General features: G+C 28.0%; 12 protein-coding genes across 12 annotated transcripts, besides 25 other annotated features; 6 read left to right on the top strand and 6 right to left on the bottom strand.

Annotated features, from left to right (window-relative positions):
- Positions 1-114: 114 nt before the first annotated feature.
- Positions 115-4,158, top strand: CMU_033140 (helicase; the record flags this gene model as incomplete). Its single annotated transcript, XM_002141242.1, has 1 exon — positions 115-4,158. One exon carries the CDS (start codon positions 115-117, stop codon positions 4,156-4,158), a length of 4,044 nt encoding a protein of 1,347 aa, XP_002141278.1.
- Positions 708-735: a sequence feature (AT_rich).
- Positions 2,771-2,791: a sequence feature (AT_rich).
- Positions 3,145-3,178: a sequence feature (AT_rich).
- A 13-nt stretch (positions 4,159-4,171) lies between the features above and the next one.
- On the bottom strand, positions 4,172-8,173 carry CMU_033130 (uncharacterized protein; the record flags this gene model as incomplete). The annotated part of the gene is made up of 1 exon (XM_002141241.1): positions 4,172-8,173. The coding sequence occupies one exon, from the start codon at positions 8,171-8,173 to the stop codon at positions 4,172-4,174; it is 4,002 nt and encodes a 1,333-aa protein (XP_002141277.1).
- Positions 8,174-8,350: 177 nt separating this feature from the next.
- On the bottom strand, positions 8,351-11,374 carry CMU_033120 (uncharacterized protein; the record flags this gene model as incomplete). The annotated part of the gene is made up of 1 exon (XM_002141240.1): positions 8,351-11,374. One exon carries the CDS (start codon positions 11,372-11,374, stop codon positions 8,351-8,353), a length of 3,024 nt encoding a protein of 1,007 aa, XP_002141276.1.
- Positions 10,211-10,239: a sequence feature (AT_rich).
- Positions 11,375-11,697: 323 nt separating the features above from the next.
- Positions 11,698-14,529, bottom strand: CMU_033110 (bromodomain-containing protein; the record flags this gene model as incomplete). Its single annotated transcript, XM_002141239.1, has 1 exon — positions 11,698-14,529. One exon carries the CDS (start codon positions 14,527-14,529, stop codon positions 11,698-11,700), a length of 2,832 nt encoding a protein of 943 aa, XP_002141275.1.
- A 261-nt stretch (positions 14,530-14,790) lies between these two features.
- Positions 14,791-14,813: a sequence feature (AT_rich).
- A 115-nt stretch (positions 14,814-14,928) lies between these two features.
- CMU_033100 (zinc finger, CCCH type domain-containing protein) lies at positions 14,929-16,689 on the top strand. Its single transcript, XM_002141238.1, has one exon. It carries the CDS (start codon positions 15,058-15,060, stop codon positions 16,525-16,527), a length of 1,470 nt encoding a protein of 489 aa, XP_002141274.1. The 5' UTR covers positions 14,929-15,057; the 3' UTR covers positions 16,528-16,689.
- Positions 15,872-15,900: a sequence feature (AT_rich).
- Positions 16,625-16,646: a sequence feature (AT_rich).
- Positions 16,667-16,714: a sequence feature (AT_rich).
- A 333-nt stretch (positions 16,715-17,047) lies between these two features.
- Positions 17,048-17,947, top strand: CMU_033090 (uncharacterized protein; the record flags this gene model as incomplete). Its single annotated transcript, XM_002141237.1, has 1 exon — positions 17,048-17,947. One exon carries the CDS (start codon positions 17,048-17,050, stop codon positions 17,945-17,947), a length of 900 nt encoding a protein of 299 aa, XP_002141273.1.
- Positions 17,948-18,198: 251 nt separating this feature from the next.
- CMU_033080 (IQ calmodulin-binding motif family protein) lies at positions 18,199-20,004 on the top strand (the record flags this gene model as incomplete). Its single annotated transcript, XM_002141236.1, has 1 exon — positions 18,199-20,004. One exon carries the CDS (start codon positions 18,199-18,201, stop codon positions 20,002-20,004), a length of 1,806 nt encoding a protein of 601 aa, XP_002141272.1.
- Positions 20,005-20,045: 41 nt separating this feature from the next.
- CMU_033070 (uncharacterized protein) lies at positions 20,046-21,107 on the bottom strand (the record flags this gene model as incomplete). Its single annotated transcript, XM_002141235.1, has 1 exon — positions 20,046-21,107. The coding sequence occupies one exon, from the start codon at positions 21,105-21,107 to the stop codon at positions 20,046-20,048; it is 1,062 nt and encodes a 353-aa protein (XP_002141271.1).
- A 336-nt stretch (positions 21,108-21,443) lies between these two features.
- Positions 21,444-22,019, bottom strand: CMU_033060 (flavodoxin-like fold family protein; the record flags this gene model as incomplete). The annotated part of the gene is made up of 1 exon (XM_002141234.1): positions 21,444-22,019. The coding sequence occupies one exon, from the start codon at positions 22,017-22,019 to the stop codon at positions 21,444-21,446; it is 576 nt and encodes a 191-aa protein (XP_002141270.1).
- A 548-nt stretch (positions 22,020-22,567) lies between these two features.
- Positions 22,568-23,611, top strand: CMU_033050 (Mov34/MPN/PAD-1 family protein; the record flags this gene model as incomplete). Its single annotated transcript, XM_002141233.1, has 1 exon — positions 22,568-23,611. The coding sequence occupies one exon, from the start codon at positions 22,568-22,570 to the stop codon at positions 23,609-23,611; it is 1,044 nt and encodes a 347-aa protein (XP_002141269.1).
- Positions 23,612-23,650: a sequence feature (AT_rich).
- Positions 23,651-23,661: 11 nt separating this feature from the next.
- Positions 23,662-23,699: a sequence feature (AT_rich).
- Positions 23,700-23,738: 39 nt separating this feature from the next.
- Positions 23,739-23,769: a sequence feature (AT_rich).
- Positions 23,770-24,123: 354 nt separating this feature from the next.
- Positions 24,124-24,147: a microsatellite.
- A 9-nt stretch (positions 24,148-24,156) lies between these two features.
- Positions 24,157-24,193: a sequence feature (AT_rich).
- A 238-nt stretch (positions 24,194-24,431) lies between these two features.
- Positions 24,432-24,454: a sequence feature (AT_rich).
- A 209-nt stretch (positions 24,455-24,663) lies between these two features.
- Positions 24,664-24,742: a sequence feature (AT_rich).
- A 65-nt stretch (positions 24,743-24,807) lies between these two features.
- Positions 24,808-24,885: a sequence feature (AT_rich).
- Positions 24,886-25,024: 139 nt separating this feature from the next.
- Positions 25,025-25,061: a sequence feature (AT_rich).
- An 85-nt stretch (positions 25,062-25,146) lies between these two features.
- Positions 25,147-25,212: a sequence feature (AT_rich).
- An 80-nt stretch (positions 25,213-25,292) lies between these two features.
- Positions 25,293-25,419: a sequence feature (AT_rich).
- A 96-nt stretch (positions 25,420-25,515) lies between these two features.
- Positions 25,516-26,145, bottom strand: CMU_033040 (LSM domain-containing protein; the record flags this gene model as incomplete). The annotated part of the gene is made up of 2 exons (XM_002141232.1): positions 25,516-25,827; positions 26,095-26,145. 2 exons carry the CDS (start codon positions 26,143-26,145, stop codon positions 25,516-25,518), a joined length of 363 nt encoding a protein of 120 aa, XP_002141268.1.
- Positions 25,831-25,883: a sequence feature (AT_rich).
- Positions 25,937-25,961: a sequence feature (AT_rich).
- Positions 26,146-26,166: 21 nt separating the features above from the next.
- Positions 26,167-26,196: a sequence feature (AT_rich).
- Positions 26,197-26,251: 55 nt separating this feature from the next.
- CMU_033030 (uncharacterized protein) lies at positions 26,252-27,268 on the top strand (the record flags this gene model as incomplete). Its single annotated transcript, XM_002141231.1, has 1 exon — positions 26,252-27,268. One exon carries the CDS (start codon positions 26,252-26,254, stop codon positions 27,266-27,268), a length of 1,017 nt encoding a protein of 338 aa, XP_002141267.1.
- Positions 26,629-26,665: a sequence feature (AT_rich).
- Positions 26,908-26,939: a sequence feature (AT_rich).
- Positions 27,066-27,115: a sequence feature (AT_rich).
- Positions 27,269-27,272: the final 4 nt, after the last annotated feature.

The following is a 27,272-nucleotide window of genomic DNA, read 5'->3' as shown; positions in this document are numbered from 1 at the left end:
ATTAGCGTGTTTAATCTTTAAATTTAAGGTAATATAATTTAGATATAGCGCTTGAAATTAATAATTGGATTTTTATAAAGTGATCTGTCTAGGAGTTCAACTAACTTAACTTAGATGTCTAAGAAGAATATTAAGAATCAAACTCCTATTGTGGAAGTTAGTGTTAATAATATAAAAAATGGTAGGTTTCAAGAATTAAAGGAAGATATAAAGATTCCTTTATTTAATATGAAACCTTATATGAAGACTCCTAAAGTTTTATTGCATACATTTTGTCAAAAAGATAAGCGTCAAAAGCCAATCTATCAGAGTCAATCTTGTAAAGGTGGGAATTTTAGGTATGCTGTTATATTAAAAGATCCAAAGAATAAAGATGAGAAATCTTTAAGATTTGAGACAGTTGAGAGTTTTCAAAATAATGAATTGGCTCAACATTATGCAGCATTATTAGCACTTTGGCATTTTGAAAGTGCTCGACCATATCATAAACTTCTTCCTTATCCACTTGATGAGGTATGGAAATCTTTGAATACTAATAAACCTCTTGTTACCCGACAGAATAAATTTTTATCAGAAAAAGAAAAGATACAAGATGAAGAATTAAGAACAAGAACTCAATCAGAAAATAGAAATAAGTTACTAATAATGGAACAAAAGCAAAAATTTGAGATACCAACTATGTATATGAGTAGTAATATTCGTAATAGAATAATAAATATATTAAGTAAATATATTCCAATTGTAGCAGAGAAATCAAAATATAAAACTTGGCTCTTTGGTGAATATAAACAGTTTATTGGTATACCTGACAATTTTATGTTACCTTATTTGGTTTCACTTAAAATAAGTGAGATGTCAGATTATTTAAGATTAAAATATAGTAAGTATATTCCAAAGTATGTAGATGAAAATAAAAAAGTAATAATTATATCTGTTTTACTATGGCATAATATTAATAAAGATGATAAAGAGAATATAATAAAACAGGTACAGTTATGTGGATTTGACAAATATAGAGTTGAAACTGCTTTAGAAATGATATTTATGGAAATAGAAAAGAAATATAGAGAATTTAAAGATATAAGTTATTTAAAGGGTGGTATTTATACAAAATTCAATGCTTCATGTGATATGCATATAATTCTGGATATAAAAAAGGATTATTATCCTACATTATATATATCATGGTTATGTGAAATGTGGTTAAGTTTACATATTTGTGATGATGATTTACCTCCACTATTTACATCTAAGAAATCTCAGATAGAAATAAAAGGATATAAAGATACTTCAAAAAAAGGTAATATTGATATTTGTTGTACATTAAGTAAACAACTTAAAATACTAATTTCTAAGGCACATTCTGATCCTGAAAAAATACTGAGTTTTACAAAAAATGAATCTTCTAATGAATATATTGAAGATATTAACAATAAATTATCCACTAAATCCTTTTCAGAGGCTAGTAAAAAAGAATTTAAAGCAAAAAGATATAATTATTTATCTGCTTCAATATATACTGATAAAATTATTGAAGAAATGATGAATAATCAAGTAATTATTTTACATGGAGAGACAGGTTGTGGGAAAACAACTCAAGTACCAATTTTATTATATGAAGGTTTGACTCAATATACAAATAATGGATTAATATACTGTAGTGAGCCACGTCGTATGGCTGCCACTTCAATTAGTATATATCTTAATTCTGAACTGTCTATGTACTATTGTGATAAGATAGTGGGATATAAAGTTCGCTTTAAATCTAATATTACTGATAAAACGCGTATAATATACTGCACTCATGGTATATTAATAAATATTGTAAAATCTGAGCTATTAAGAATAAATTCCAATCATGAAGAAAATGACAAGCACATGAATATTCCTTTAAATTCTATTTTAATATTAGATGAGGTTCATGAGAGGTCATTAGATATAGATTTATTACTTTTTTTTGTAAAACAACTAGTTATAAAGAGATCAGATATACGTATTGTAATAATGAGTGCATCTATTGTCCTAGATGAATTTGTACGCTATTTTAAAATAAGTACAATATTAAATGAAAAAAATTGTTTATACCCAGTTAAAGTAGGGAAAATTAAACTTCCAGGTAGGACACCCTTTCCTATTGATATAAGCTATATCCCTATAAATGAATCTGAATTAACTAGTGATTCATCAAGTAATAATCAAGAACCATTAAAATATTCTAATGGTGTTAATATATTTAAGAAATCATTGGATTTAGATACTGTTGCATCTAAGATCATTTCTATTATAAGTAATTTAAATAATAATGCTGGTTCTATTCTTGTATTTGTAGGAGGCATAAATGATGTTAATAAATTAGTCGAATTATTAAAGAATAATGAAAATAATAAGGAATTTTCAATGCCACTTTATATATTACCATGTCATTCTAACTTGAGTTATGTAGAACAAAGTAAAATATTTACTACTATTAAGAATAAACGTAAAGTTATTATATCTACAAATATTGCGGAAGTTTCATTAACTATTGAGGACATTAGATATGTTATTGATACAGGACGTGTAAGAATACCAGTATATGACTCTAGCAAGCACTTAACAATTTTGCAAGAAGTTTTCATTTCCCAATCAGAAGCTCAACAAAGAATGGGACGTGCAGGAAGAACAGCTCCTGGGAGATGTTTTCGTTTATATTCTGAATGCGAATTATTAAAGCAACAAGTTATAACTCCACCTGCAGTATTACGTCTTCCTTTACATCATATAATTCTTGATATAATTAATTATATATATTCAAGCTTTAATAACCTTAATAATAATCCCAATATAGAATCTATAATTTTTTTTGATCTAATTTACTATATTAGTGATTTTTTGACCCCTATTAAATTGTCCTCAATTGAAACATCACTCAACGAGCTTCTTAGAGTAGGAGCACTTGATAATATGATGAATATTACTCCTTTAGGAAAAATATTGAGTAGATGGCAGGTGGATTTACATATTGGAATTTTATTTGTATATGGTTTAATATTTGATTGTATTCAACCAATACTGACTATTGCTGCATTTTTAACATGTGATATTCCATGGAAACTAAAATCTGAAGACTTTTCTACTTGCCAAACTGGATGTGATTATATGATGTTTATTAAATTATTTGATTATTATATAAAAAATTGTTCAATGCTTAAAAAGTCTACTAAATTATCTACGTCTTTAGAACATGATTTACCATTTAATATAAAAACACTGGATTTGATGAAAATGGATATGATATGTGAAACTAGAGACCACTTCTGTCATATTTTAGGTATTGATAGAAATCAAAGTGTTATGCCAATAGATGAAATATTATCTATGTGGAGTTTAATTAGAGGTTGTATAGCTGTTTCTTTATATCCAAACATTGCAAGTATCAAACTTCCCAATACAATTAAATATGTATCGACAGGTAATGGGAAGTTTGCAGAACAAATCCTATTTAACAAATTACATATTTTTAAGAGTAAAGCAAAATGTGTTCAAGATTACATAGATCATTTTGAAGCTAACTTTAAGGATATTAATTTAGATAACTCTATTCCTGAAAGATACTTTAACAAAGCAGACCAAATCCATATTCCGAAATATAGTGCTTTATACAACAGAGTGGTGGATATTGGAACAGTACATTGTATTACTTATATGAGCCTACACAAATCTTATTTAAGTGATCAAACTATTATTAAGTTTCCAGTTCCAGTTTCCATGTACTTTCTTTTACTTTTGGCACCCTCTTCTTTAGAAATAATACCTATATCACTATTAGAAAAGATGAGTTCTTGTAAATTTGATTCAGAAAGCATAAATAACAAAGATAGTACTACATACTATGGAAATTTGTCAAGTGATAAAGTAATGAAAATGTCCACAAACTATATTCTGGTTGATGGATCAATATTGATAAAATGTTCTGGACAAATACAAAGCCTTATTTGGTACCTCAGATATTTGTTACAAGAAATTGTTCAGTATATTTGTCACATTTTAATTTCAAAGAAAGTTACAGATATGGAAATTAGTTGTTTCTCAAACAAAAATATATCTAAGAATTCTAATATAAAGCATTTTACTATTGAAGATATAGAGGAATTAATTAGTATAGTTAAGCTCACTTAGTTATACTAGTTAATTACTTATCAAAGTTGTCATATAGTTTTTTATAGAGTTTATGGTATATTTTATGTAATTTATTTTGTAGGTTCTTTTGTCTAACAACATTTAAATATTTAGTAAATAGTTGGGATTTTTTCTGGCATGAAAATTCAATATATACTGCATAATCATTATATCTATGACTTGAAATATTATATATGTGGTTTGGAAGCTGAGCTCTAGTATATTTTGGTAGTATTATATTATTTAGGTGATATATAGTGTTGTTATAGTTTGTTTCTTTTGGATGAATTATTGCACCATTAGACATTCTTGAGCAATTAGATAAATCTTCTCTTAAGGGTAGTTGGTACATTATATCTTTTATTCTTGTCATAAAATCAATATCTTTTGTTTCACATCGTATAAGTAATGCTACTAAGTACCTTGATGAAATTCGACTAGATTGTTGAAATACTCGTACTGGTCTACATTTAATATAAGGGAACTGAGCAACAATAGCTGCTTCACATTTACCAATATTAGGAATTATAAATAATAGTTCATTAATAAAATTGTCAAAAATAACATAACAGTATATTGGTGGGTGAAATTCCAAGTTGTTTTTTTTACTAGTTCTAATAATAAGGACGCTCATAGGTCTATGTTCAGATTCTATTTTAATTAAATGACGAATATGTGAATTTCTTAGAATAATTTTTTTATTTCTAAATCCAATTTTTTCATGATCAGAATTTATTACATAACAATCTTGAGATTCATGGAGATTATTACTTATATTAATGTTAGCAAGATCATTAGAATCATTTATTGAATTTATATTATTCAAAAGGTCAGCTTCTACTTCACTAATAAAAATCCGATTAAATTCATAGTATAAAGATTCTATAATATGAAGATTAATACATCTTGTACGTAGTTGATCAATGAATACTGAAGTAAAATTAAAACAGTTCCCTGTATTAGGATACCATCTTAAAATTGGATACCCATCTATCAAATTCCAAATATATCGCTTGGATCTAGTTGTATCCTCTAATGGTTCATGAATATGTTTTGACTTAGGCAAATTGTAAGGTGAGATAAGAAAATAATGTAATAAACTACAACTATCTCCACTATTTAACAGTAAAGTTCTAATTGTTTGAGCATCTTCTTCATACCATTCAACCATATTTTCACATATCATATAATTTACTCCTGATAACTGATTATAGCTGTAATCCTCTTTATTTCTACCTTTTTGGATAATCTCAAATATTATATTGATTGTTGTAGCATATACAAAATTCAAAAAATGTCGAATAAATACTTCTAGATGTTCCTTACATTTATAATATTCACTATTAGATTCTCTCAATATACTACATATAAATCCTGAAATAGCTAATAGACAAATTGGTCTTAGAGTACTGTTGTTATTTGTACATTCATATAAATTCATCATCTTTTCAAGAAGTTTCGGTAGTGATACCAAAAGAAGAAGCCTATGATCATTCAAATTTATAGGTTCTAGTCTATAAAGTGAAGTCTTGTAATTGTCTAAATTGTCAAATTTTGAATCATAATCTCCACAGTCTTTTATATTTTGATGTTTCTCAATTAAAATTTGACTAGCTATGAGTTTGGATACTTTGGATACTTGATCTGGGAATGTACTCTTAAGCTGCTCTTGTATTTGAACAATTTCATTTTTAATCTTTTTTGTCCCAATATATGGAAGAAAATCACTACAGTGTTCAGACTGCTTTAAAAAGTACTTTTTATCATTCAAAATTTGTTTGTTCCTGTTGAAAAGCCTCCATCCTCTTGGTAAAGACTTACATCTTTTAGTTCTTAAGAAACACTCCCTTTTTTTATTTTGTATGTAATTACTCCTTTCTAAATATCTTATATTATCTGAACTTAACTGAAATTCAAGTAAAGAATGACTTTTAAAATGTTGGTTTTGCTTCAATTCATCCCAGATATTTTGGTTACTTGATTCTTTAGGAACAATATAATTAGATATATTTTTCAAAGTATTCCATAAATTACTTAATAAAGAAGATTCTATTGGTACTTGAATTGTGTTCAACTTGACCCTACTATTTTTTTCATTTTCTGCTAATAAAGGACTATTTTCGCAAATAGCATTTTTTGAATAAATCCATGAAGAATATAAGTCTATAATACCACTTACAATAGAAATTTCTGTGTCATCACTGGCATTGTTTATAAGATTTATCATAGTATTATTTTCTACTTTATTATCTAGATCAAGATTACCAGCATCAATAAGCTTAGTCCAAATAAGGTATTGAAAAACAAAATACCTATTTTCATTATTATTCATATTAAAGAAAATTGTAAACTTGTAAAAAATATATATTGATGTTCTGTAAGATACATCTATATTCAAATTTTTAATTTGAAATGTCACTTTATCTTTAATTAAGATATTTTGTTTACCTTTAAAAATTCCTTGAAATAAAACCATTTCAAAAATTTGGTGAGTGATAACTAATTCAATAAGTTCTGATACTTTTCTAATTCCTAAAGATAAAATATCATCAATAAATTCCAAAATGTCTTCTATGAAGTACAAATTATCAGTAAGAGGTTTCATAAAATAGTCATGATAATCTGATGATAGATTCAATATTTGAGGCGAGCTTTGTGGTGATAATTGGGATGAGATTGGTGAAATTGGAGATGAAACTCTTGAAATATTTTGAGTATTGAACATAAATTTCCCTTTTTTAATTCTATTCTCAAATATACTCTCTTCAAAATTGTTGCAAGGTTTATTTATTTGGTTTTTCCAATTGTTAATATTAGAAATTTTTGGTGAGTTAGTTTCTTTTTTCCATTCTTGAAATTCATGCTTAAAAGTGAGACTGTTTATACTTGGCCATGCAAACTCTTCACTGCAAATATGTTCATCTAGTATATATATATGTCTTAATAGCATTGATACTAATGCTTGCAGTAAAGAAGCTTCTTTGTCCTGATCATTACAATTACTTATATTGGGTATACTCAATTGATCTTTTATATTTAAAAGTTCATGCCTAATCGAGGTACTAATATATTTATATTCATGAAGTATTATACAATTTAAAATAAATTCATCCCTTGTCCTTAAAATATTTAGGATAACAGTACGACTAGTATTCCTTATCATTGGATCCTTATGATTAACATATTTGCAGGCTTTTATCCACAAACTGAACTTATTAGTTGCATCATTATAAAAAAATCTCGCTGTTTCATTATTCAGCAATAAAGCCATTGTCCTGAGTAGGGTAACGTAATAAGAAAGCAGTTCTTCTTCTTCATCTATGATTTGTACTTCATTTAAACATATGTTTGAGTACTCATAAGGTTGTGATACTGGATACATTTCATCTAGGAGTCTAATTACAGTATTATTGCTCAAAAAGTAATATAGAGTTTGCTTTGTCTTTATATTCTGTAACAGTATAGATATTGTCTGCAGAGATTGTCTTCTACAGGCATATTCAAAAACACTATTCACTGCAATTTCAACTAGTTTATGAAGAATATTGTATCTGCAAAAAACTTCAAAGTATCCTTCTTCGTTATTCTGATCTCCCCAAAGTAGAATTTCAGCTACAGATCTAATATATTCTACAACATCACAAATTGTGTAACAAATATATTTGTCATTATTTAAATTATTATGAATTTCAAGATTTTCTAAACTTATAGATAAACTTTTATATATGAGATTGTAATCAATAGATTCTTTATTAGATTCTATACAATCTTGTTTAACATATGTTGAAAACTCTTGATCATCTCTCTCATCTACTTTGTACTTGTTATCTAAAACTCTGAAAGTATAATCAAATATAATTGCACAAATAAAATTAAAATTTTCGAATGTATAATTTACTTTATTTCCATTTGTTTCGTTACTTCTATTCAAAAATCCCATATTCAGTGAATTAGTAAATACAGGTGCAGCTTCATTGTAGTAGTATTTGAAGATACTTCTGAATGACTGAACCATAATTAAATATTCAAACTACTTTTCTTTAAAGTTACCTTTATTATTTTATTTTACAATTTCTCGAGGTACTGATTATAATTTATGTCTACATCTCTGATCTATCTAATAAATATACTGTGAAGTATAAGTGAAATTTTTAATATAAATTCAGAAAAAGTATAACAGAATATAGATAGGTTATTTATTTATATAATTGTGGTACATATCCTCAATATATTTACAAGTTTTACATTTAGACTTTCCTTCTAAACAATAATCTCCCTGGTTGTTATACATCATATTTGCATATATATTTAACAACTCATTTTCTAGTCTCTCAAGTCGTAATTTATAGTAATCACTATTTAAATCAACATTATTTTCATATCTGGTACATGAAAATAATAAGATCTCTTTTTTTGAAAGTTGATCAATTAATTCTTTATTCATATTTTTAAGATATAATATTTCATTACGTAAATTTTGTACGTATTTATGTTTAACTTTGTTGTTTGCATCAGTATAATTTAATACATCGCATTTAGGCCTAGTATAACTAGCTGTATCCACTGGTGACACAGGTGTTAAATAATTTGAATGATCGTTACAATTTCTAAGTAAGTTGCTGCAGTTATAACCTTCAAATTCCTGCAAACGCATATTTAAGGATTCCTTCTCTTTTGAAATATAAGTTATTAAATTTTCCAATGTAAATATTCTTTCTAGAAATCTCCGATTTTGATCTCTAAATTCCTCTAGATGTTCTCTAATTACACTATCTACATTACATTCTTGTGAATTATCTATTATTTCTATTCCATTCTGATATTCTATTGAGTATTCAACTTTCAAATAATTATACTTATCTAAATTTACACATTTAGATTCCATATCTCTTATATATTGTGATATAGTTTCTATTATATATGGAAGGTCAGTATCCTCACTTTTTCTAATGCAACTATTAATAAAATCCTTTGCTTGTTCACTCCCATAAAGTAACTTTTTCAACTCATTCCTTAGCTCTATATTTCTTAGATCCCTGCAATTTATCTCAGTCATCAAAGTAGTAACCTTAGTTTCAAGTGTAGTATTAAGTTCTTTTAGTTCGTTAAGATCATTCCTAGTGTTTTCTAGTAATTGATTGCGATCTCCCAATTCAGCAAGACATGTTGTAAGCTCTTCTTTTACCATATTCAAGTTATATTCCTTCTCACTAATAGTTTTGTTAATTTCCGACAACTTATTAAGTTCTATTTCCTTATTTTTAAGTTCAGAAGTTAATTCCTCCTTCCTGTCTTGAAGCTGTTTAAGTTTATTATTTAAATGATCAATTTCCTGAGAAAGTTGCATCTTCTCATTTACTGTAGTATTTCTTGTTTTTTCAAATTCAGAATTCAAACTATCCAGTTCCTCTATTAAGCTCTGATTCTTAGTTAACAATTCCTCACATCCACAATTTATAGTTATATCTGTCTTATTTCTTAATTCCTCCTCAACTTGAGTCAAACGACCTCGTAAACTATCGCCAATTTTTTTGCTTTCTTCTAACTCTTGAGTTAAGAGTATATTAATTTTATTTGCCTCAAAAATGTGAACTCCATATATTAAGTTAGTTTCTTTCAATTCTTCCAGCTCCTTAATAGTTGAATCGTAGTTTGAGTGTATATTAATCTTAGTTAACTCAAGTGTTGCATATTTCTTTTTCATTTCATCAATAATTTCCTGATTTTTTTTATTTTCAGATTCAAGATTAGTCTTAAGATCTGACATCTCACTGAGTCTAACCTCATTAGCTCGATTTAGTATTTTAAGTTCATTAATTTCACTTTTTTGTTGCTGAATAATCTGTTTCTCTATCTTAAATTTGTCTATTTTCAATTCCAAATTATTAATATAAGACTTCATCTCTTTTATTTCAGTCTCATTAATGTTTAATTTATCTTTTAATTGATTATTCTCAAGCCCTATACCTTCAAACTCTTTCAATAAAGCATTTGCTTTGGAAATTTCTGAAATTGTTTGCTCTTGCTTTTTATTTAACTCACTTAATTCCTCTTTTAATTTATTATTTTCAATATTTAATTCTGAGATATTTGTTTTAAGTTTTAAATTCAAATTTAACAATTCATTTCGTTCACTTGTTACTTTGTCTAATTCCTCTTGAACTAATTTATTAGTAAACTTTAATTCCTCAAAGTCACTAGTTGTTACCTGATTAATATCTTCAAGTCTTGATACCTCATTATTAAGTCTTTGCTCCACTAAATGTAAATCTTGGATATCTTTTTCAAGTTGTACATTTAGCTTCTCAACTTCAAGTAGTTTATTCTTCATATTATGATCTTCAACATACTTAATTCTTTCTTCTTCAGATATCTTCTTTTCCTTTGTTAATTCTTCAACCTGACTCCTTAAATTTATCAGTTCCATCTGATATTCATTCATTTGTTCTAAATGAATCTCAACCTCTACACTCTTATCTAAATTAACTTTATTTTGTTCTATAAGACATCTTTCCCTACTTTGTAATTCCTTAGTTAACAAATTCTGATCCTTTACTTGTTCCTTCAACAATTTGAATTCTTTTAGCTGATCATGCAAAATATCTACTTTTCTTAAGAGTTGTATACATTGGTTCTCTTTTTCAGTTAATTGTGAACATTTCAAGAGTTTCTCATTTTCACTTTTCATGTATTTTTCCTTCCATTGTTCAACAGTATTCAAGTTAGTGGAACTATTACTCTTACTTATCTTTTCTTTATTCAATAATCGACGTTTCTCATCAGAAAGTTGATTTCGTAATTCACGTATTTGTAATTTTTGATCCTTCACAATCTGTTGTAGATTCTCTAAGTCAGCTCTCTTTAAGAACTCTCGTTTATACTGTTTCTCTAATGTCGAATGCTCTCTTCTTAAAGAAGCTAACTCTGCTTGTAACGTTGATATTAAACTTCCTCTAGGTGTGTTAGTAATTGGTAAGTAAGTTGAGTTACTAGTTGATATAGCATTTACCTGCTCTCCAGAGTTTGAGGAGTTTTCTGTTTGGTTACTTATAGTATTATAATCCCCATTTTCTGCTTTTTTGCGCAGATTCCGAAGTTGTTTTTCAAGTTTGTTTTGTGAAATACTACTTGTGTCAGTTAATCCACCTAATTTTGTCAAATTTGGGAGAAACTCCAAATTCCTAGGAGAGGTTGACTGAAAGGGAGCTCTTGTCATTTTAAAAAAGAAATGCTCTATTAGAGTACACTCCTACATATATAGTCAAAGCTACAATAATTCAGAGTAGTTGGCATTAGTATTTATACTAAATCCTCTAACCTACCACACAAACAGGCGGCGTGAGAGTTGCGCGAGTTCTGCCCGCTCAAGACTCTGCAGCCTATGTATACTTTATAGTAAATATCATTCATCTAGTCCACATGGGAACCTAAAAATCTGAAATGCGACTTTTCTCGAAGACCAGATTATAAGGAACCACATATATATCTCAAAATATCAAAGACCTTTCAAAAAAGTAAGAAATTAGTGAAGGGTTTAATTTAATGCCCACCCTTAGGCTGCATATTATAATTTTGTCCACCTGGAAGATAAAGTAGCTGTGAGAGCTGATTTGGTGGTAGTTGTATATTAGGGTAAGAGGGGTTATCATAATGAATATATTGATGTGACTGTAACTTTGAATTTGTCTGCTGTGTTCTTTGAGTATTACATTGATAGCCACTCTGCTGCTGAACTTGCACATCACTTGACTGTCTATGTGGAACTAAAGAGTTGTTATCTAAGTATATATAACTGCTTCTATGGAATTGCAACTCACTATTATAGTAGGCTGGTATGTCAGGATTTAGGAACTCCTTTACATTTGGACTATATCTATTATAAGGGTACATAGTTATATCAGAATTCCCATCTCTATATTCACTCCTATTTGACAAGCCTAGTTGATTAGTAGATGAATAGTTGATACTTCCCTGTGTAGGCAAGATTCCTTTTGATTTCATTAAGTCATTTTGCTTATTTCCAGGATTTGCACTATCTGCTATATTATATCCATGCTGTTGGTATAGTATATTGTGACTCCTGTTATTTGCTATATGAGGAGTACTTTCACGTGGTAGTCGAGATTTTGATATACAATATGAATCATGCATTGTATTATGATATGCCATATTAGATGATGAAATAGATTTTGTAGGGAGTGTAGTTATATCAGAATGGGATTGATGAGAATTTCCGGCTGTAATATTAGGACCATGATTTGTTCTATCATACCCTGAGTAACTAAAATTAGCACCTGTAATGTGATCTACTTTAGCAATTTTATTGGGAATATTATCATAAAAGTTATCATAGGCTTGCCTAATGCTGCTACTATGGTAATTAGGTAGTGTTTGAATATTTTGGTATTGTAAATTGCTTATATTATCTATTGAGCATTGATTTGATTCTCCATGGTTATCACAGATAGTTGTACGTGAAGTAACAGTCCCCTCACAATTTGTCAATTCACTAAGATTATATGAATCTGTCTTAGAAATAGAAGAATAAGTCTGAGATAATTCTGAATTTTCTAATTTAGTTGAGATTGTGGGATTAGTTTGAGTCATTGATTTATTATTCACCAAATAGTTCTGAGGAAATCTGTTAAGAGAATTAGAAGCAATAGTATTGCTATTTATTATAGAACTTGAGCAAGATTGATATATATTTGAATTACTATTATTAGATTGAGTATATTTCGGATATTTTGACATATTACTTTGTAGTAAAAGAGGATGTTGAGTATATTTGGTAACTAGTTCCCTTAAAGGAGATAAATTTATGTCTGGGTACTCATCTTGTAAAGTTAAGGCTAGTTTAATATGGTTCTCACCAACTCCAAGTAAGAAGCTACCATCTACAGATAAACTACTATTAAACTGAACAAAGTCGTCAGTATCAATCCCCAGTAATCTCATGTCATTAAGTGGATATTTCATAAACGCAGGATAAGGATCAATCTCCATTAAGGCTATATCAATATCCATAATACTTTTTAGGAGTTGAATACTTTCTTTACCAATAAATCGACTTACAGATTCTCTATATTTAATAAAAGGTAATTGTTTATCAAAGATATACCAATCATCTACAGTAGGAGTCTTAATACAAGGTTGAGTAACAAGTTGTTTCAATAGCATTGAGAAAGGATCTACCTTGTCAGCTCGAAGTCTTTCAAGGTTCTCCTTAATTCCAGTAGCATCTGCACGGCAAATGTCAGCTAGTGTAGGACCCTTAGACTGACTTGGTAAGGTGGGAGATGAAGCAGATACTGTAGGTACTTCTTTGTTGTTACAGATACTAGAACTTCCACCACTTTGATTATATATATTATGATTAGCACTTCTCTTATTTATGTCAGATATATTGCTTGAGTCACGATCTGAATTTCTAAGTGACCATGGAGAATGTGAAGAAGATAACCTTGTTTCCATTCTCCTTGTTATCATAGATCTGTGATTTGAAGGATTTGGTGATTCTTGGGCTGGAGGTGATGTAGGTGTAGGAGTCCATATTGGTTGTGGTTCTGCTTCTGAATCACTTTCTATCTCACCTAGCCTTTTCTTCTCTTCATACTCCTCAATATTTTTAAAAGATTGAAGATATTTATTACGACTTGCTTCCTTACTTTTATCCCAAGTTTCTTCCAATATTAGACCCATCCTATATACAACTGTCCCAATTCTATTGTAGGTATAGCAATTGGTAATAATTAGTCTTATATCACTTTCAAAAGACTCAAAATCCTTATATTCTTCTTGAACAACTTTATTTCTCATTGTTGAAAAGTCCATAGGATTTTTAATAACCTGGTAATAGTCAGGAACTAGCTCAGCATTTACTGGCTCAGCAAATATTTGTTGACGATCTCTTTTATATAATCTACGTACAATTTCTAAAAGAATTTCATTAGGTCCTTTAGGTCTCTTAACTTTCAAAGGTTTATTTTGTTTTACTTCTACAGATTCTTCTATCTCTAAGGGTCTTATTCTAGGTCGACCTCGCTTTCCCTTGGGTTTATCATCATCAGCCCATATTGAGGTTATCCCAACTAACCCAGATAAGCCAACATCACCTCTATTTAGATTACGAGGTGGTCTACCACGTCCACGTGGGATCTTTATTTCAGGAGCAGCTACTACTGCTATAGTTGCGCTATTATCAGTGCTATTTATATTTTCCGGTTGCTTTGTTGTGTTATCAGTTAGTCCTGTCCCCTGTTTATCCTCTATGGTTTCATCTTGTAGTTCCTTATCATACATAAGATCCTTTTCTTTTTGCACCTCCTTTTCTCTAGTATTTGCATCTTCTTCAGTAATATTTTCAGTCATTTCCAAACTTCTAATATACTGTCTCTATTTAAGGTCTTTCTAGATGCAAACCTCAATAATTCCCTAATACTGGCAGAACATAAAATCCATCAACTAATTACTTTATAAAGTCTTGATCTTTAGTCTATTTTAATTACTTTTCTTTTTCTACCCACAGTCACTCCAATATTTGTCAAAACAGCTGTACGATACTTACCTCTTTATTAGCCCCTGATAATCATACTAAAATAAGGCGGTCTGGAGAGGTGGGTTTCTAAGCGCTTTTAAATTAATTTTTTTTTTTTGAAATCCTGACATTGAGTCTAATAACTTGTAGAAAATAATTATTGGCGCTTATATGAAACCTAAATTTATAATATTTCAGAAATTCCGCTCTAAGGCAATTTTAACAGAGTATATATATTTTCTAAAGCTTTTGAAAGTATCTTATAGAATACTAAAAAACAAAAAATTCCCTTCTTATAATTTTTTTAGTTAAATTTTCTGAATGGTTTATATGCTCTTCTCAGTACTTTTCCCAAGCCAGAGATGACTAGCCATTTAAATAGTAACTCAAAGGAGTTATCCCTAGATAATTTCTCCAAAGATAACTACTTCGGCACACATGGCGATGGCTTGATGGATGAAGCTTACAATGATTTAAATGAAGATAATAAACTAACTGAGAATATTATACATGACCAATTTTGGAAGACAAAACTTTGTTTAATGCATAGTAAAGGAACTTGTAAAAGAGGAGTAGATTGTCGTTTTGCTCATGGTTATGAGGAATTACGAAGCCCTGTGAATTTAAAAAAGACAAAACTGTGTCCTTTTTGGCTGAACTCATCTTGTACAATGGGTATAACCTGTCCTTATGCCCATGGCACCACCGAGTTACGAGTTACCACTGACTTCTACAAAACTTCTGTTTGCAGATACTGGAAAATGGGAGTAAAGTGCGATGCTGGAATCTTATGTAGACATGCACATGGTGAAGTGGAACTAAGACCAAAGGCAGGCCGATATATAAATAAAAAGAAAGATGATACCTCTTCATACTTAAATCCAAAGATGACTTACAGTAATAGCTATGGTATGTTGGCAGAAAGAAATACTTTATATATACAATCTTCTAGCCTACATAGTTTGAATGAACCTCTATTTAATGACTCAAAATTATATCCTGAGGCAAATGTTTGCTCTCATTCAAACAAAATGTATACATTATCTGACAATGAAAGTACTGCAAATCCCAATGAATATAATCACAAATCTGGAATTAAAGGGACTAGAATGAAACATGCAATGTCAATGCACTGTGTAAGAGGATGGGATTTAGATTTTAATGGAGTCAAAGAAGAATTTATTAATAAAGATAATTTTAAAAATGACTTATTTGTTAAACCAATTTTAAAACCTGAAGAATCTATACAAAAATTCTTTTCCAATTCTAATTTAGATGATATAAATAAATTGGATGATACACATAGTAATAGCTTTGTAAATTCAAATACAGTTGTTACTGGGGCATCATCATACAATTCTTTGAAAAGAATGGAAGGCAGTTCAAATTCATTAGTATCAAATATATCTGATCTGAGTATACATGACGATCTGATCTTCAATAATTGGCAATTGAAATACCCACCAAAGAAAAGTTTAATTTCTGAGATATCTCATCCAAATATTGATAAGACCACTACATTAGATGGAACATTTATAGATAGTTCATCAGAGATTGAGACATTCCACTTAATAGAGGATAAAACAGAACCAAATATTCAACAAGTACAACTTATGGGACAAAAAAAGCATAATTGTTTAGAAAATTCTTTATCTTCTAGTGTTTCAGAAACTTGGGATTTTTCTACACCAACACTAGTAGAAATTAAAAAATTAAACCCAACTGAAACTCCCTCAATGAAAAGTGGCTCAATTGCTGCTATATTACTTCCAAGTGATAATCAGAAATCTGCAACTGTACACTTTTTATCCAATTCGAGGTCTTTAATCTAGTTATAAGATATGTTACAAGAGTTCTAAAATGAAATATTTAACTATTAATTGTGTTTTTTCTAAAATTCAATTATATTATTGCTTTTAGAGATCTTAGATTAAATATAATTTTTTTTTTAGCAATAGTTAGAATATTGGGATTTTATTAATGTATATATGAAATATTTATAATAAAGTTAATATTATTCATTGTGTGAAATGATATATTAATCTATAGCAAAGATGTCTTTCTCTACTTATTTATTTATTTTCTCTTTTAAATTACTTGTTGGCAATATTAATCCACAAAATTTTTTCTATATCAAAGTATTTGATGCCAAAATATAGAATTTTGAAACTATGGCAATATAATTTGTATATCTTATCAACTATTATTACTATTGCAGCCTTAATTTGGCCTAGGTGTCAGTTGCCTCCATGCTTAATGCCCTCGAATTAACCGCTTGATGCAAAAAAGCCTATTGAAATAGCCAAGATTATCTCCTAGAATAATACTGGTGAACCTTTTTAATAGGGAATTATGTACAATGGAATTGGTTTGGCTACTGCTAGAGGCTCAGGCACTAGTGGATATATACAAAAAAATCTATCATTCTATAAGCCAAGGTCTAACTTTGAACGAAATAACAACTTTCTTACTACCAAATTATCTATAAAACCAGATCCAGACCTTTTAGAACATCAGAGATTACGCCAAATTGAACTTGAAGTTGTACTGTATTTAGAAAAACTTTCAGCAGGAGGTCTAACTGGTGAGGAGTTAGAAAATAAGGTATCTCAAAAGCGAAATGAGCTAATGAAAAAGTTCAATAATTCTGCACATATAGATTGTAAAGATATAAATGAAATAGTTAATCTTGATGCCCACCAACAAGCTTATATAAAGGAACAAGAACTCCATAAATTTAGGGAGGCCCTTAAAATAAACGAAGATGGTAGTTTAAGAAATAATTTATTTGCAAAAAAACAAAATAATAATAAGAAAAGTGATGAATGTGATATTGAACTAGTTAAACCTTCTAAGTATTCATCTGGTAAACAAAATAAGAAAGGCAGATATTTTAAATACTATGATTATTCACCAAGAGACACTATTGCTAATTTTAATTCTAATGAACAATATTATACAAAGAGTGGGAAAAGATCTAATTATGGTTCATATTACAACTGTAATGCAACTAATGGTAATATGGAAGAAGTCAGGATTAATAATGATTCGGAAAGTAGTTGTGGCTATACAGCTCCAGATAGTTACGGCAGAAATAAGAATCGAAGAGGACATAAAGGAAGAAACATATACAATTTATATTCAGACCATTGTGAATCAATATCTCATATGAGGAGACATAGGTATAGACGAAGGAGATCAAGATCCCCTTCAACTGTATCTAGATATCGTTCCTTAAGTAGAAGTCTATAGTTGTGATCGTGGAATTACCCGCCACAAATAAGGCGGCACTTTTTACGTGGTTTACATGTATTACTTACACAATCACATTTTTATTGTATTATAAATCCTTGAATAAATTAAACAAAATATATAATAAACGGATAAATTTGTGAAATAAATTGAGTTATAGTAATTTGTATGAAATTTGGTGTTAATAAAGGGAAATTTGGGAAATAACAGATACAAAAGATATTGGTGTTTAACTTATGCTATACTAAAATATGGGAAATGATGCAAGAAACTCCAAAAGTCTCGAACTTAGCACTCCTATATTAGATAATTGTAGAGTACAGCACTCTATATCTTCATTATCTTCTATTTCTCCCTTATCTAATAGTTCTTCATCATATTCTTTGAAATCCAGCTACTCAAGCTTACTACCTTCTCAAAAGAGATATAATCATCTAGAGCATTTTATTCACTTGAGAACTTCTACAATTAATAAGATTATAATTCCTTATAATTATATACAATTAATACCGTCTAAACAACGCTCTTTAATAAACAATTCCAACTCCGAATTTCAAACAAAAATAGAAAATAATATAAAATATATGAATACTAGAGACTCATTAAATCTGCTAGAATATCCAGTTTGTACTCGTGCTAGTGAAAATTATCTGGACAACAAGTATGAAAAAGCTGCTATTAAAATACAGAAGGCATTCCGTAATTATAAACATAAATGCATTTTTAATACTTCAGTAAATGAAAACTCAGAGTACATTAAATATACAGGGAAAAATAAATGTAGTTTAATAGTTAATGAAGTAAGTAATTCAATGATAAAATGTGATATTGATCATGAAGCAAAAACTAGAAATGAAGTTGAGTGTAATATAACTGAAACTTTTGAAAATAATAATATCCCACTCTTACAGTGCATTGCCTATTGGAACCAAGAAAGACAAGTTTTCAAAAAACTTCATGCAGTTTGGTTGGGATATAAAACTCGATGTATTATTTCAGGTACATTAAAAGGAACTTTCTTAAAGCATCCTTTTTACAAGGATAACAAGACTATTCCTTTAAATATATGCTACCACCTTCATCGTTTACTACTTTCAATATACGATCTTTATGAACTAATTAAAGATAGAGAACATAATAGAGAAGTTAAAGATATTTGTAATGATTCATGGATAAATGCTTTATATGAGCAAGTTAACCAATATAAGAAACAATATATACAAGAATTAGATCGGCTGCTAAATTGTGTGGAAAGCTGGGTATCAAATATACCGAAATCTAATGCATATGCAAAAAATATTAGATATGCTAGTAGGGTATTTAATAACTTACCAGGTAAATTATGTGAATTTAAAGATAGAAGAGTAAACCAAAACAATAGGTTAAATACTAACAATAATTCTCTAAGAATTAATGAACATTTCATTAAATATAGTGTAGTTAAGAGTTATGAGAAGGTGGGAGAACATTTGAAGCAGCTGAAATATAAAGTTAATGAAGAAATGAGAGACCAGATTGATCAGTTATTTAGCAATTTATACTGTGAATATCTTAAGACACCTGAGAAATCAGGAAATAACAATATAAAATTTTACACACCAAACAGCAGTTTAGCAGAAACTTCATCAGAAACTAGTACTAGTGATATATTTCATACACCCTTATACAGTGAAAAAGTAGCTACATGTGAGCTTAGCGAATCAGCTTATTTCTACTCTAGAACACAATCTAATTTCTTTCCCAATAGTAAAGATAATGAAAACAAATTAGTTTGTAATAATACATACCAAGAACGAAATGATTCTACTCAACTGAAACCTAGACCATACCTCAAAAGAAAAAGCCAAAGTGTAAAAGTCCCAAATAAAGTCCTTGAATTGAAGAATATAACATCTAAGTACAACGAAATGTATAAAAAGAAATCTATTGATACAAAAAAGAAGATAGTGTCTCAGACAAAAATTCCATCAATAAAATCTGCATCGAACGTTGTACCTAATGAAAAGTCAACTTATAAGTCGTTTTCTAGAATTCCAAAATGTCGATTAGAAAACTAAGTAATTAATAAGATCTTAACAATATCAACTCAATCAATTAATTAACAATTACTACTTTTTCTAGATTTACTTGTACCTCTTACTGTAATCCATCCATCATTATCCTCATTAGCTTTACTAGCTTCTTGTTTGACTGTGTTATTTAATTCCTTAGAATAAGATTTAGCTTGTGAGTGCTTATGGTTAGCATGCTTCTTTAAGTGTGTATTAACAAAAGTAACCTTATATTTTACACCTTGTATGTAGATTCCACGTTGGCAAAGAATTTCAGAAGATTGAGTTGAGTCTACTTGAACAATTATATTCTTATGATTTCTGTGGACTGCAATAGCATATCCATCATTTACACTTTTAAGTTGATTATTTATAGCTGTTGTAATATCCTTATCAGTAATTGTACTATTCGGAGCAGTTATAATAATTCTTATTTGAGGTTTTACTTTTTTTAATTTCTGGTCTTGATATGTAGGAAATGTTCGTGTTACTGAACCTCCATCACCTTCTGTATTATGCACATCTTTGTTAGTTATATTATTTGATAAATCTAAACTCTCTATCTGCCCATTATCCTCAGTATTATTATTATCATTCCGAGCTAATTTTTTTTCTAAAGATTCAAAGACCTTGTTATAAACGAAAAATATATTGTTCATAATTGTAAAACCCCTGTCAAGGTCCATGATATGAAAAATCTGAAAGAATGGGTAATTATTACCATTATTTATAATTGTTCCATGAATAGTTACAATATATAATTCAGATGTTACTTGATGAATGTCGAATATTTCTACGGGTATGTTGCAACTAATTGTAGGTAGACAGCAAAAAAGATTTAACACAGATTGATACCCAAAACTTCTTATGTATAACATATTATCATCTGTTAATGTTGATCCATGAGGTTTTAAAGATTTCCCAAAAAGTTGCTGAGGAAGTTGCCATCTTAAAATAACTTTTTCATTGCTATGTAGCTCACTCAAAGATTTCGGTGAATCGTTCAGTAATGAGTAGTAATTAGATATATAAGGTACTAATTTTGCCTTGACCGAAGTAGATATCAAGGAATTCCTTTTTTGAGAAGCATATGGAGTGTTATGAGGCATAACTTTTTGTGTTTTCCAACAGAATTACAATAAAAATTTTGTCAAGATTGAATTCAGGGGAAATTATAGCCTGAGATAACGAAAGTGGAGCCAAAGCTGATGTGTCAAACTTTTTTTCCCTAGAAAAAAAAATTATGCAGTTCAAGTATATTTGCAATTAAATGTAATATCTTGAAACTCCTACCAGAATTTAAGCTAAATTTCTATTTATTAAGAAAAATATTATTAGGTAAAGACGAAGACTATGGACAAAGATATTTTCTAGATATTCACAAAGTATTTAGTACTCAAAACTTATTTTAATAAGAACTAACTTCTATAAAGTATACAAAAGTACTATCTAGATAATAAACTCTCAATTTTCGGGATGACGACTTGTTTTGCATGGTTACTTGCTCTCTTCCTAATATCAGATTCCTCTCCCACTAATCCTGGCACTAATAGCATTGAATGAACTGCTAGTATACCGGCAAACTTCATCTTAATAAATTCTGATGTTGATTCTAAAGACATTAGATAGTCATTTACTGTATTTTTTTCATACTTTTTATCCTCACCCCCTGTGGTAATAGATACAAGGAGAAGTTTATCCTCAAGTTTATACGAGGTTCCATATGCAAATCCATAGGAGAGAACCAAATCTAGCCAGTTCTTTAATGAGGGAGGCATATTATACCAATACATTGGGAATTGCAAGATAACAAGCTCTGCACTAATTAAGGCTCTTTGTTCAGCTTCTATATCTATCTTCTGGTCTGGATAAAGTTGATTCAAGTGTCTGACCTGAATATTTTGGCCAAACTTCTCAACTAGAGTATCAATTATTGCTTGATTTGCTATTGATTTCCCTGGATGTGACAAGATTACCAATATATGTGCACCATCTGGACCAGTTACCCCATTCCTAGTCATTTTGTAAGGAAACTTAAAGTGAATCTTATGATTTAAAATAAAAATAAATGTTTCTAATTAATAAGCTATATAATTAGCTGAGTATAAATAAAAAATAAGAATTTATCATAAAGTGCTCTGATTAGTGGATTTGTGAGCGGTCTAGAAAAATATATCATTTGTAGATCTTATCAGAAGTAGGTGTTATTTATATTTCTGCTAGTATGTATAATAGTAGGATAAAGATGTTTTCTTTATTTATAAGCTAGCATTATATGCAAATATATGACAACTAAAGCTATCATTTATATATTTGGGTATAGTTAAAACATACAAAAATAATCTTAGATTTGTAAGATTACCCGCCGTCTACAAAGGTGCGGTTTTATTTAGCTCTAGTGAAGTAATTTGATCTGGCTGAGTTTTGAAGTATACAAGAAACCTGAAGAAACTTAGGGATTTGTTTATAATTATTTTAGAACTATTTTAAATAAGTCCTTAAGTATCATTATATCTTGAGGACTAGACAAATCTAGATTTTGTTTTCCTATTCTTGATATTATATAACAATGAGTCTCTATAATACTTGTGACTTACCGTATGAAAGTGATGGTTATTTAATTTCAAATTTTGGAGATATTACAGCTACATTGAGTCCTTTAAATCATGCAACTTCACCCCATTGTAGAATAAGCCCATTAGTTATACTGTCTATTTTGGATTCTCATGTTCGTCGCCAACTTGGACATCAACTGGTTTTAGGTACATTACTAGGTTATGTAAATGAGAGTGGAAATATATTAATATCAGACTGCTTTGTGGATAAGCACTCATTTACAGATGATGGGATGTTATCTATAATGATTGATACTCATGAAACTATGTTCGAACTGAAACAAAAAGTCAATTCAAAATTGCAGGTAGTTGGTTGGTATAGCACAGGAACATCAATTACTCCTGTAAGTTGTGCAGTACATAATTGGTTTAGGACAGATACTTTTAGTTCTAAATTTCAATCAACACCTTTACTTCTTGATCCAATTCATATATTAGTAGATTCTTCATTTTCTAATGGGAAGATATCTGTTTCAGCATATACACAAATTCCATTATCATGGTCTAGTTCATCCATTTCAGCATTCCAATCTATACCTTTGGATATTATGGCAAGTACATGTGAAAGGCTTCATATATCACATATAATAAAACCTTTATTAGATAAACACCATTATAATGCATTGGGATTACCTCCAAAGATTCTCCCACGAACAATACTGGGTCCAGAAGATGAATTGTGTACCGTACTTCCACTGAATAGTTTAGCAACTAATCCTTATGCTAATTTAAATACACTGATTTCGAAGTTACTTTTAATGGTACAAAAGTGTCTAGTTTACGTTCAGAAAGTACAAAAGGGTGAGATTGTAGCCAATTCAATTATTGGTCGTCAAATAGATCAGGCAATCCATATGATATATGACTTTGACCCTCATGCATTTAATGCGGCTAAGCAGGTTGGAATTCAAGATTCTTTAATAATTGGATGCCTAACAGAGTTAACGAAGGTACAATTAGCTTTAGCTGAGAAACTACAGACTTTGATGTTGTCTTAGAAATTTATAATAAAATACTTAGAAATATTAATTATATATGGACAATGCAGTAATTATTACTATTTAATTACTTTTATTTAAAATAATTCAAATGGAATTTGGGATTCTATCAAGTAATACTACTTCCATTTTAAAATAAGTTTTTATAATAATAAATAGTAGTTGGTAGGGGTTAGGAGATGTTATTATATTTTGTAATCAAGCTAGAATTTTAACTTGATTTTTCATCAGAATAATTTGGGAACATTATGTAATTTCATACCATATTTATCTATTCAAGGTAATATAGTTCTCTTCTTACTTAAAACTATTTGAAAATATTTATAATGTTTAGATACTTCTAGTTGATATGAAGATTAAACAGTCATAATTTTCAAGTAGAATTCTTTTAAAAAGTAATCATTTTTAATATATTTTCTTCTGTTTATTGGATATATATTTATACTTAAAGTTAATTATGACTTATTACTTGTATAAAGTGGCTTTATACTGACATTATAAAAGTTCCATCATTCTTTTTTTTTTTTTTTTTTTTTGATCTCTTCAAATATTATAATAAAACTTAAATTATTTGAATATTTACTTATTCAGGTCCAATATATTTTAATCTAAAAAGATAAATAAGGAAGTTATTAATAATGTCTAAATATATTTGTTTTATTAACATCTTCTTGATAGTTGTTTAAGTCATGAAAATATGTAATAAGTTTGATATACTATTAGTTTCCTTTTATAAATATACAAAACCTATACAATTAGTATATATAGGTTATGATAGTTTGTTAATTATTAGCTAGATAATGCAATGAAAAAAACTTGCAATTTATTTTAATAAATAATTAAGATCTGTATAAAATCTAAATAATCGCAATATTTAGTTAATTTGTCATTTTATCTAATATGAAATATATTAAATTTGATATTAATTAGATTGTCTTGTAATCTAGAATGATGATATAATCTTTTTAGAAAGTTATACTTGAATTAGTATTTAAAATGTTTGAGCATTATTTTACTAAGTTATATAATTAGTTTGATATTATGAGATCTTCTTTAAATAAATTTAAAATTGTATAGTTTGGATTATTAAATATTATAACTATTTTATCGAAATATATTTATATTAAAATTGTAGGTAAAATCACCTTAATAGTAGATTTATTAATTATAATCTAATTTGAGCTTTCTAAAATCTGTATTATATTAATTTGGATTATATTCATTAAGTTTTTGTTTAAAAGTAAATATATATTTTATAATATATATATTTAATTGAGCAAAATTTATCTTCTAAAATCAAAATCATAAAGAATCAACTATTAATTTATAAGTAGTTAGAATAATTAAAAATATGCTAAATTTATTTTACAATGAATTTATAACCATAATATCAGATAATATATTACGAAGTTGTAAAAAAAAAGTATTTATTAATTATTAGTAAAAATATCTCTATCTTAAAGTTTTTTTTTGTGTAAATTACAAAAAGATATTACAGAATAGTAATAGTAAAATCTTAATATTTCGGGATATGCTAATAATTTAATGAATATATTCAATTTATAAATAACCTTCAATAATATAAAAATAAACTTTAATAAGGTATTTTTTTATAGCATTACTAAATATTATAGAAATATATTCCATAATCTTGTATATTTCTCAACATCCTTAGTAGCTGTAAAATAACAAAATTTTTAAAACTTAACATTTCAAAAAAATTATATTATTAATGAAGTTTCTATAATCATTTTAAATATGTTAATATCTTTTTATAAAGTTAAATATATACTTTTTGATTTAAAAAAGGTTATCAACCAAGCTCAGGCTCAAGTAAAAACTTCTCAAGAAAAAGTTCCAATATACAATCTGATATTAAAACAATCAACATCATATCACATAAACTATGCTTTAAATTTATCCTTAGTTTCTTGGATTGCTTTTATTTCTTTTCTACAAGATTCTTGTAGTAATCCTATGTCAACCAAAGAAGGTGGAAAGAAAATATAGCGTACAACACTTCCCCTAATAAAACAATTTTTAAGAGAATTCATATGAACATATTGCTCATTTTGATTAACTGATATTTCATTAAGTTTTATATTTAAATATTGATCTATACTATGTAATGTACCAGTTATCTGTAGATCATTCTTTAACTCTACTGTTACAACAATACTTTTGTCAATTAAAGTTTGTAGGAAATTAAAAAATAGCTGAAAATAAAATATTCATAATTATTATTAGTTATAACAAAAATTAAAGAAAATAACCTCAATAATTATATAAGCTCTTATTCAAAATATAGCAATCTTATGTAAGGGCATAAATATAAAAATATAATTATTAAGTGGCTTACCATTATTGCAAATACTACAAATATAAATTATGTACTAAATGATAACTTCAAAATCTTTAGTATTGTAAGGTAAACTAACAATATCAATGAGAGGTCATACTTCTTAGAGCTGACAGTTTATTACCACTACCTTTTTTAAGGCGCTGATCAAAACCCTACTAATTGTGATTATCATGATATTACATCTAGGAAATTCTATTAAATAAAATATAAATTAGTTATATTTCAGTTTAAGAGAGGATTATTTATTAAAAAAGTAGGACTCTAAATTCCACAATTATATGGAGAAATACCGTCAATTTGCTGACAGCTCAACGGGTATTAATCCCTTTGTACCTACTTGGGAAACTAATAAAAAGAAGTGGATTAATATTATGGTGTTACCTATACTAATTCTACGATTTCTAATACTAGTACCTACATCTATTATTCTTGCATTATTTTTATCAATCTTAGACCTTATATATTTTGATTATCTTCGTGTAATATTTAGTTCAATACTTGTACCAGGACTATCAAGGATAGTCTTACTATTACTTGGTTGTATATGGATCAATGAAAATATAGAAACGAGATTCAATGATTTGCAATTAGATATTAGGAAGAATCAATTTGGGAATGAGAAATGTTGTAAATTAGTATTTTCAAATCGTCAAAGTTTTATTGATATATTAATATATTTAATTTTATTAAAAGATCCGAAATATATGTTTGCTAGAAAATCATGTTTAATTTGTATTAAAAATCCTCTAGTAGCTATTTTATATTCATTAAATATTCAAATTAGTTATAGTGTTACAATATTAACAAATTCTACAATGTTCTTATCAAATTTAAATAGCCCAAGATCAGTTGTAGTTTTTATGGAAGAAGCAAATACTAATGGTTCTTGTATACTTAAATGGAATCCAAATAAATGCCTTAACTTATCAACAAGAAATATAATACTTAATAATATTAATTTATATAGAATTTCTTATTACAGTCAATTTCATTATGGACCTCAATTTACAACTGGGAATATTACATACCATTTACTTAAAATGATATTCAGTTTACCCTTTTATATAACAGAAATAAAAATTATTCCAAATCAATATATATTTAATACTATTAATAATGTTACTTCTAAAAATATTAATAATCACGATCATATTGAAAATATGAGTGATTATCTAGATTATTTATTAAATATTCAAAGTGATATAAATAAAATACCTATTGTAATAAGAAGTATAGAGGATTATAAGAAATTTATTAAGTATTGGAATGATACTCAAAAAAAAAGTTATATATAAATAT

This window comes from Cryptosporidium muris, genomic scaffold (assembly GCF_000006515.1).
Source record: "Cryptosporidium muris RN66 scf_1106632373451 genomic scaffold, whole genome shotgun sequence".
NCBI lineage: Eukaryota > Apicomplexa > Conoidasida > Eucoccidiorida > Cryptosporidiidae > Cryptosporidium > Cryptosporidium muris.
The sequence above is the reverse complement of the archived record's forward strand: the minus strand, read 5'-3'. Positions and strand labels throughout refer to the sequence as shown.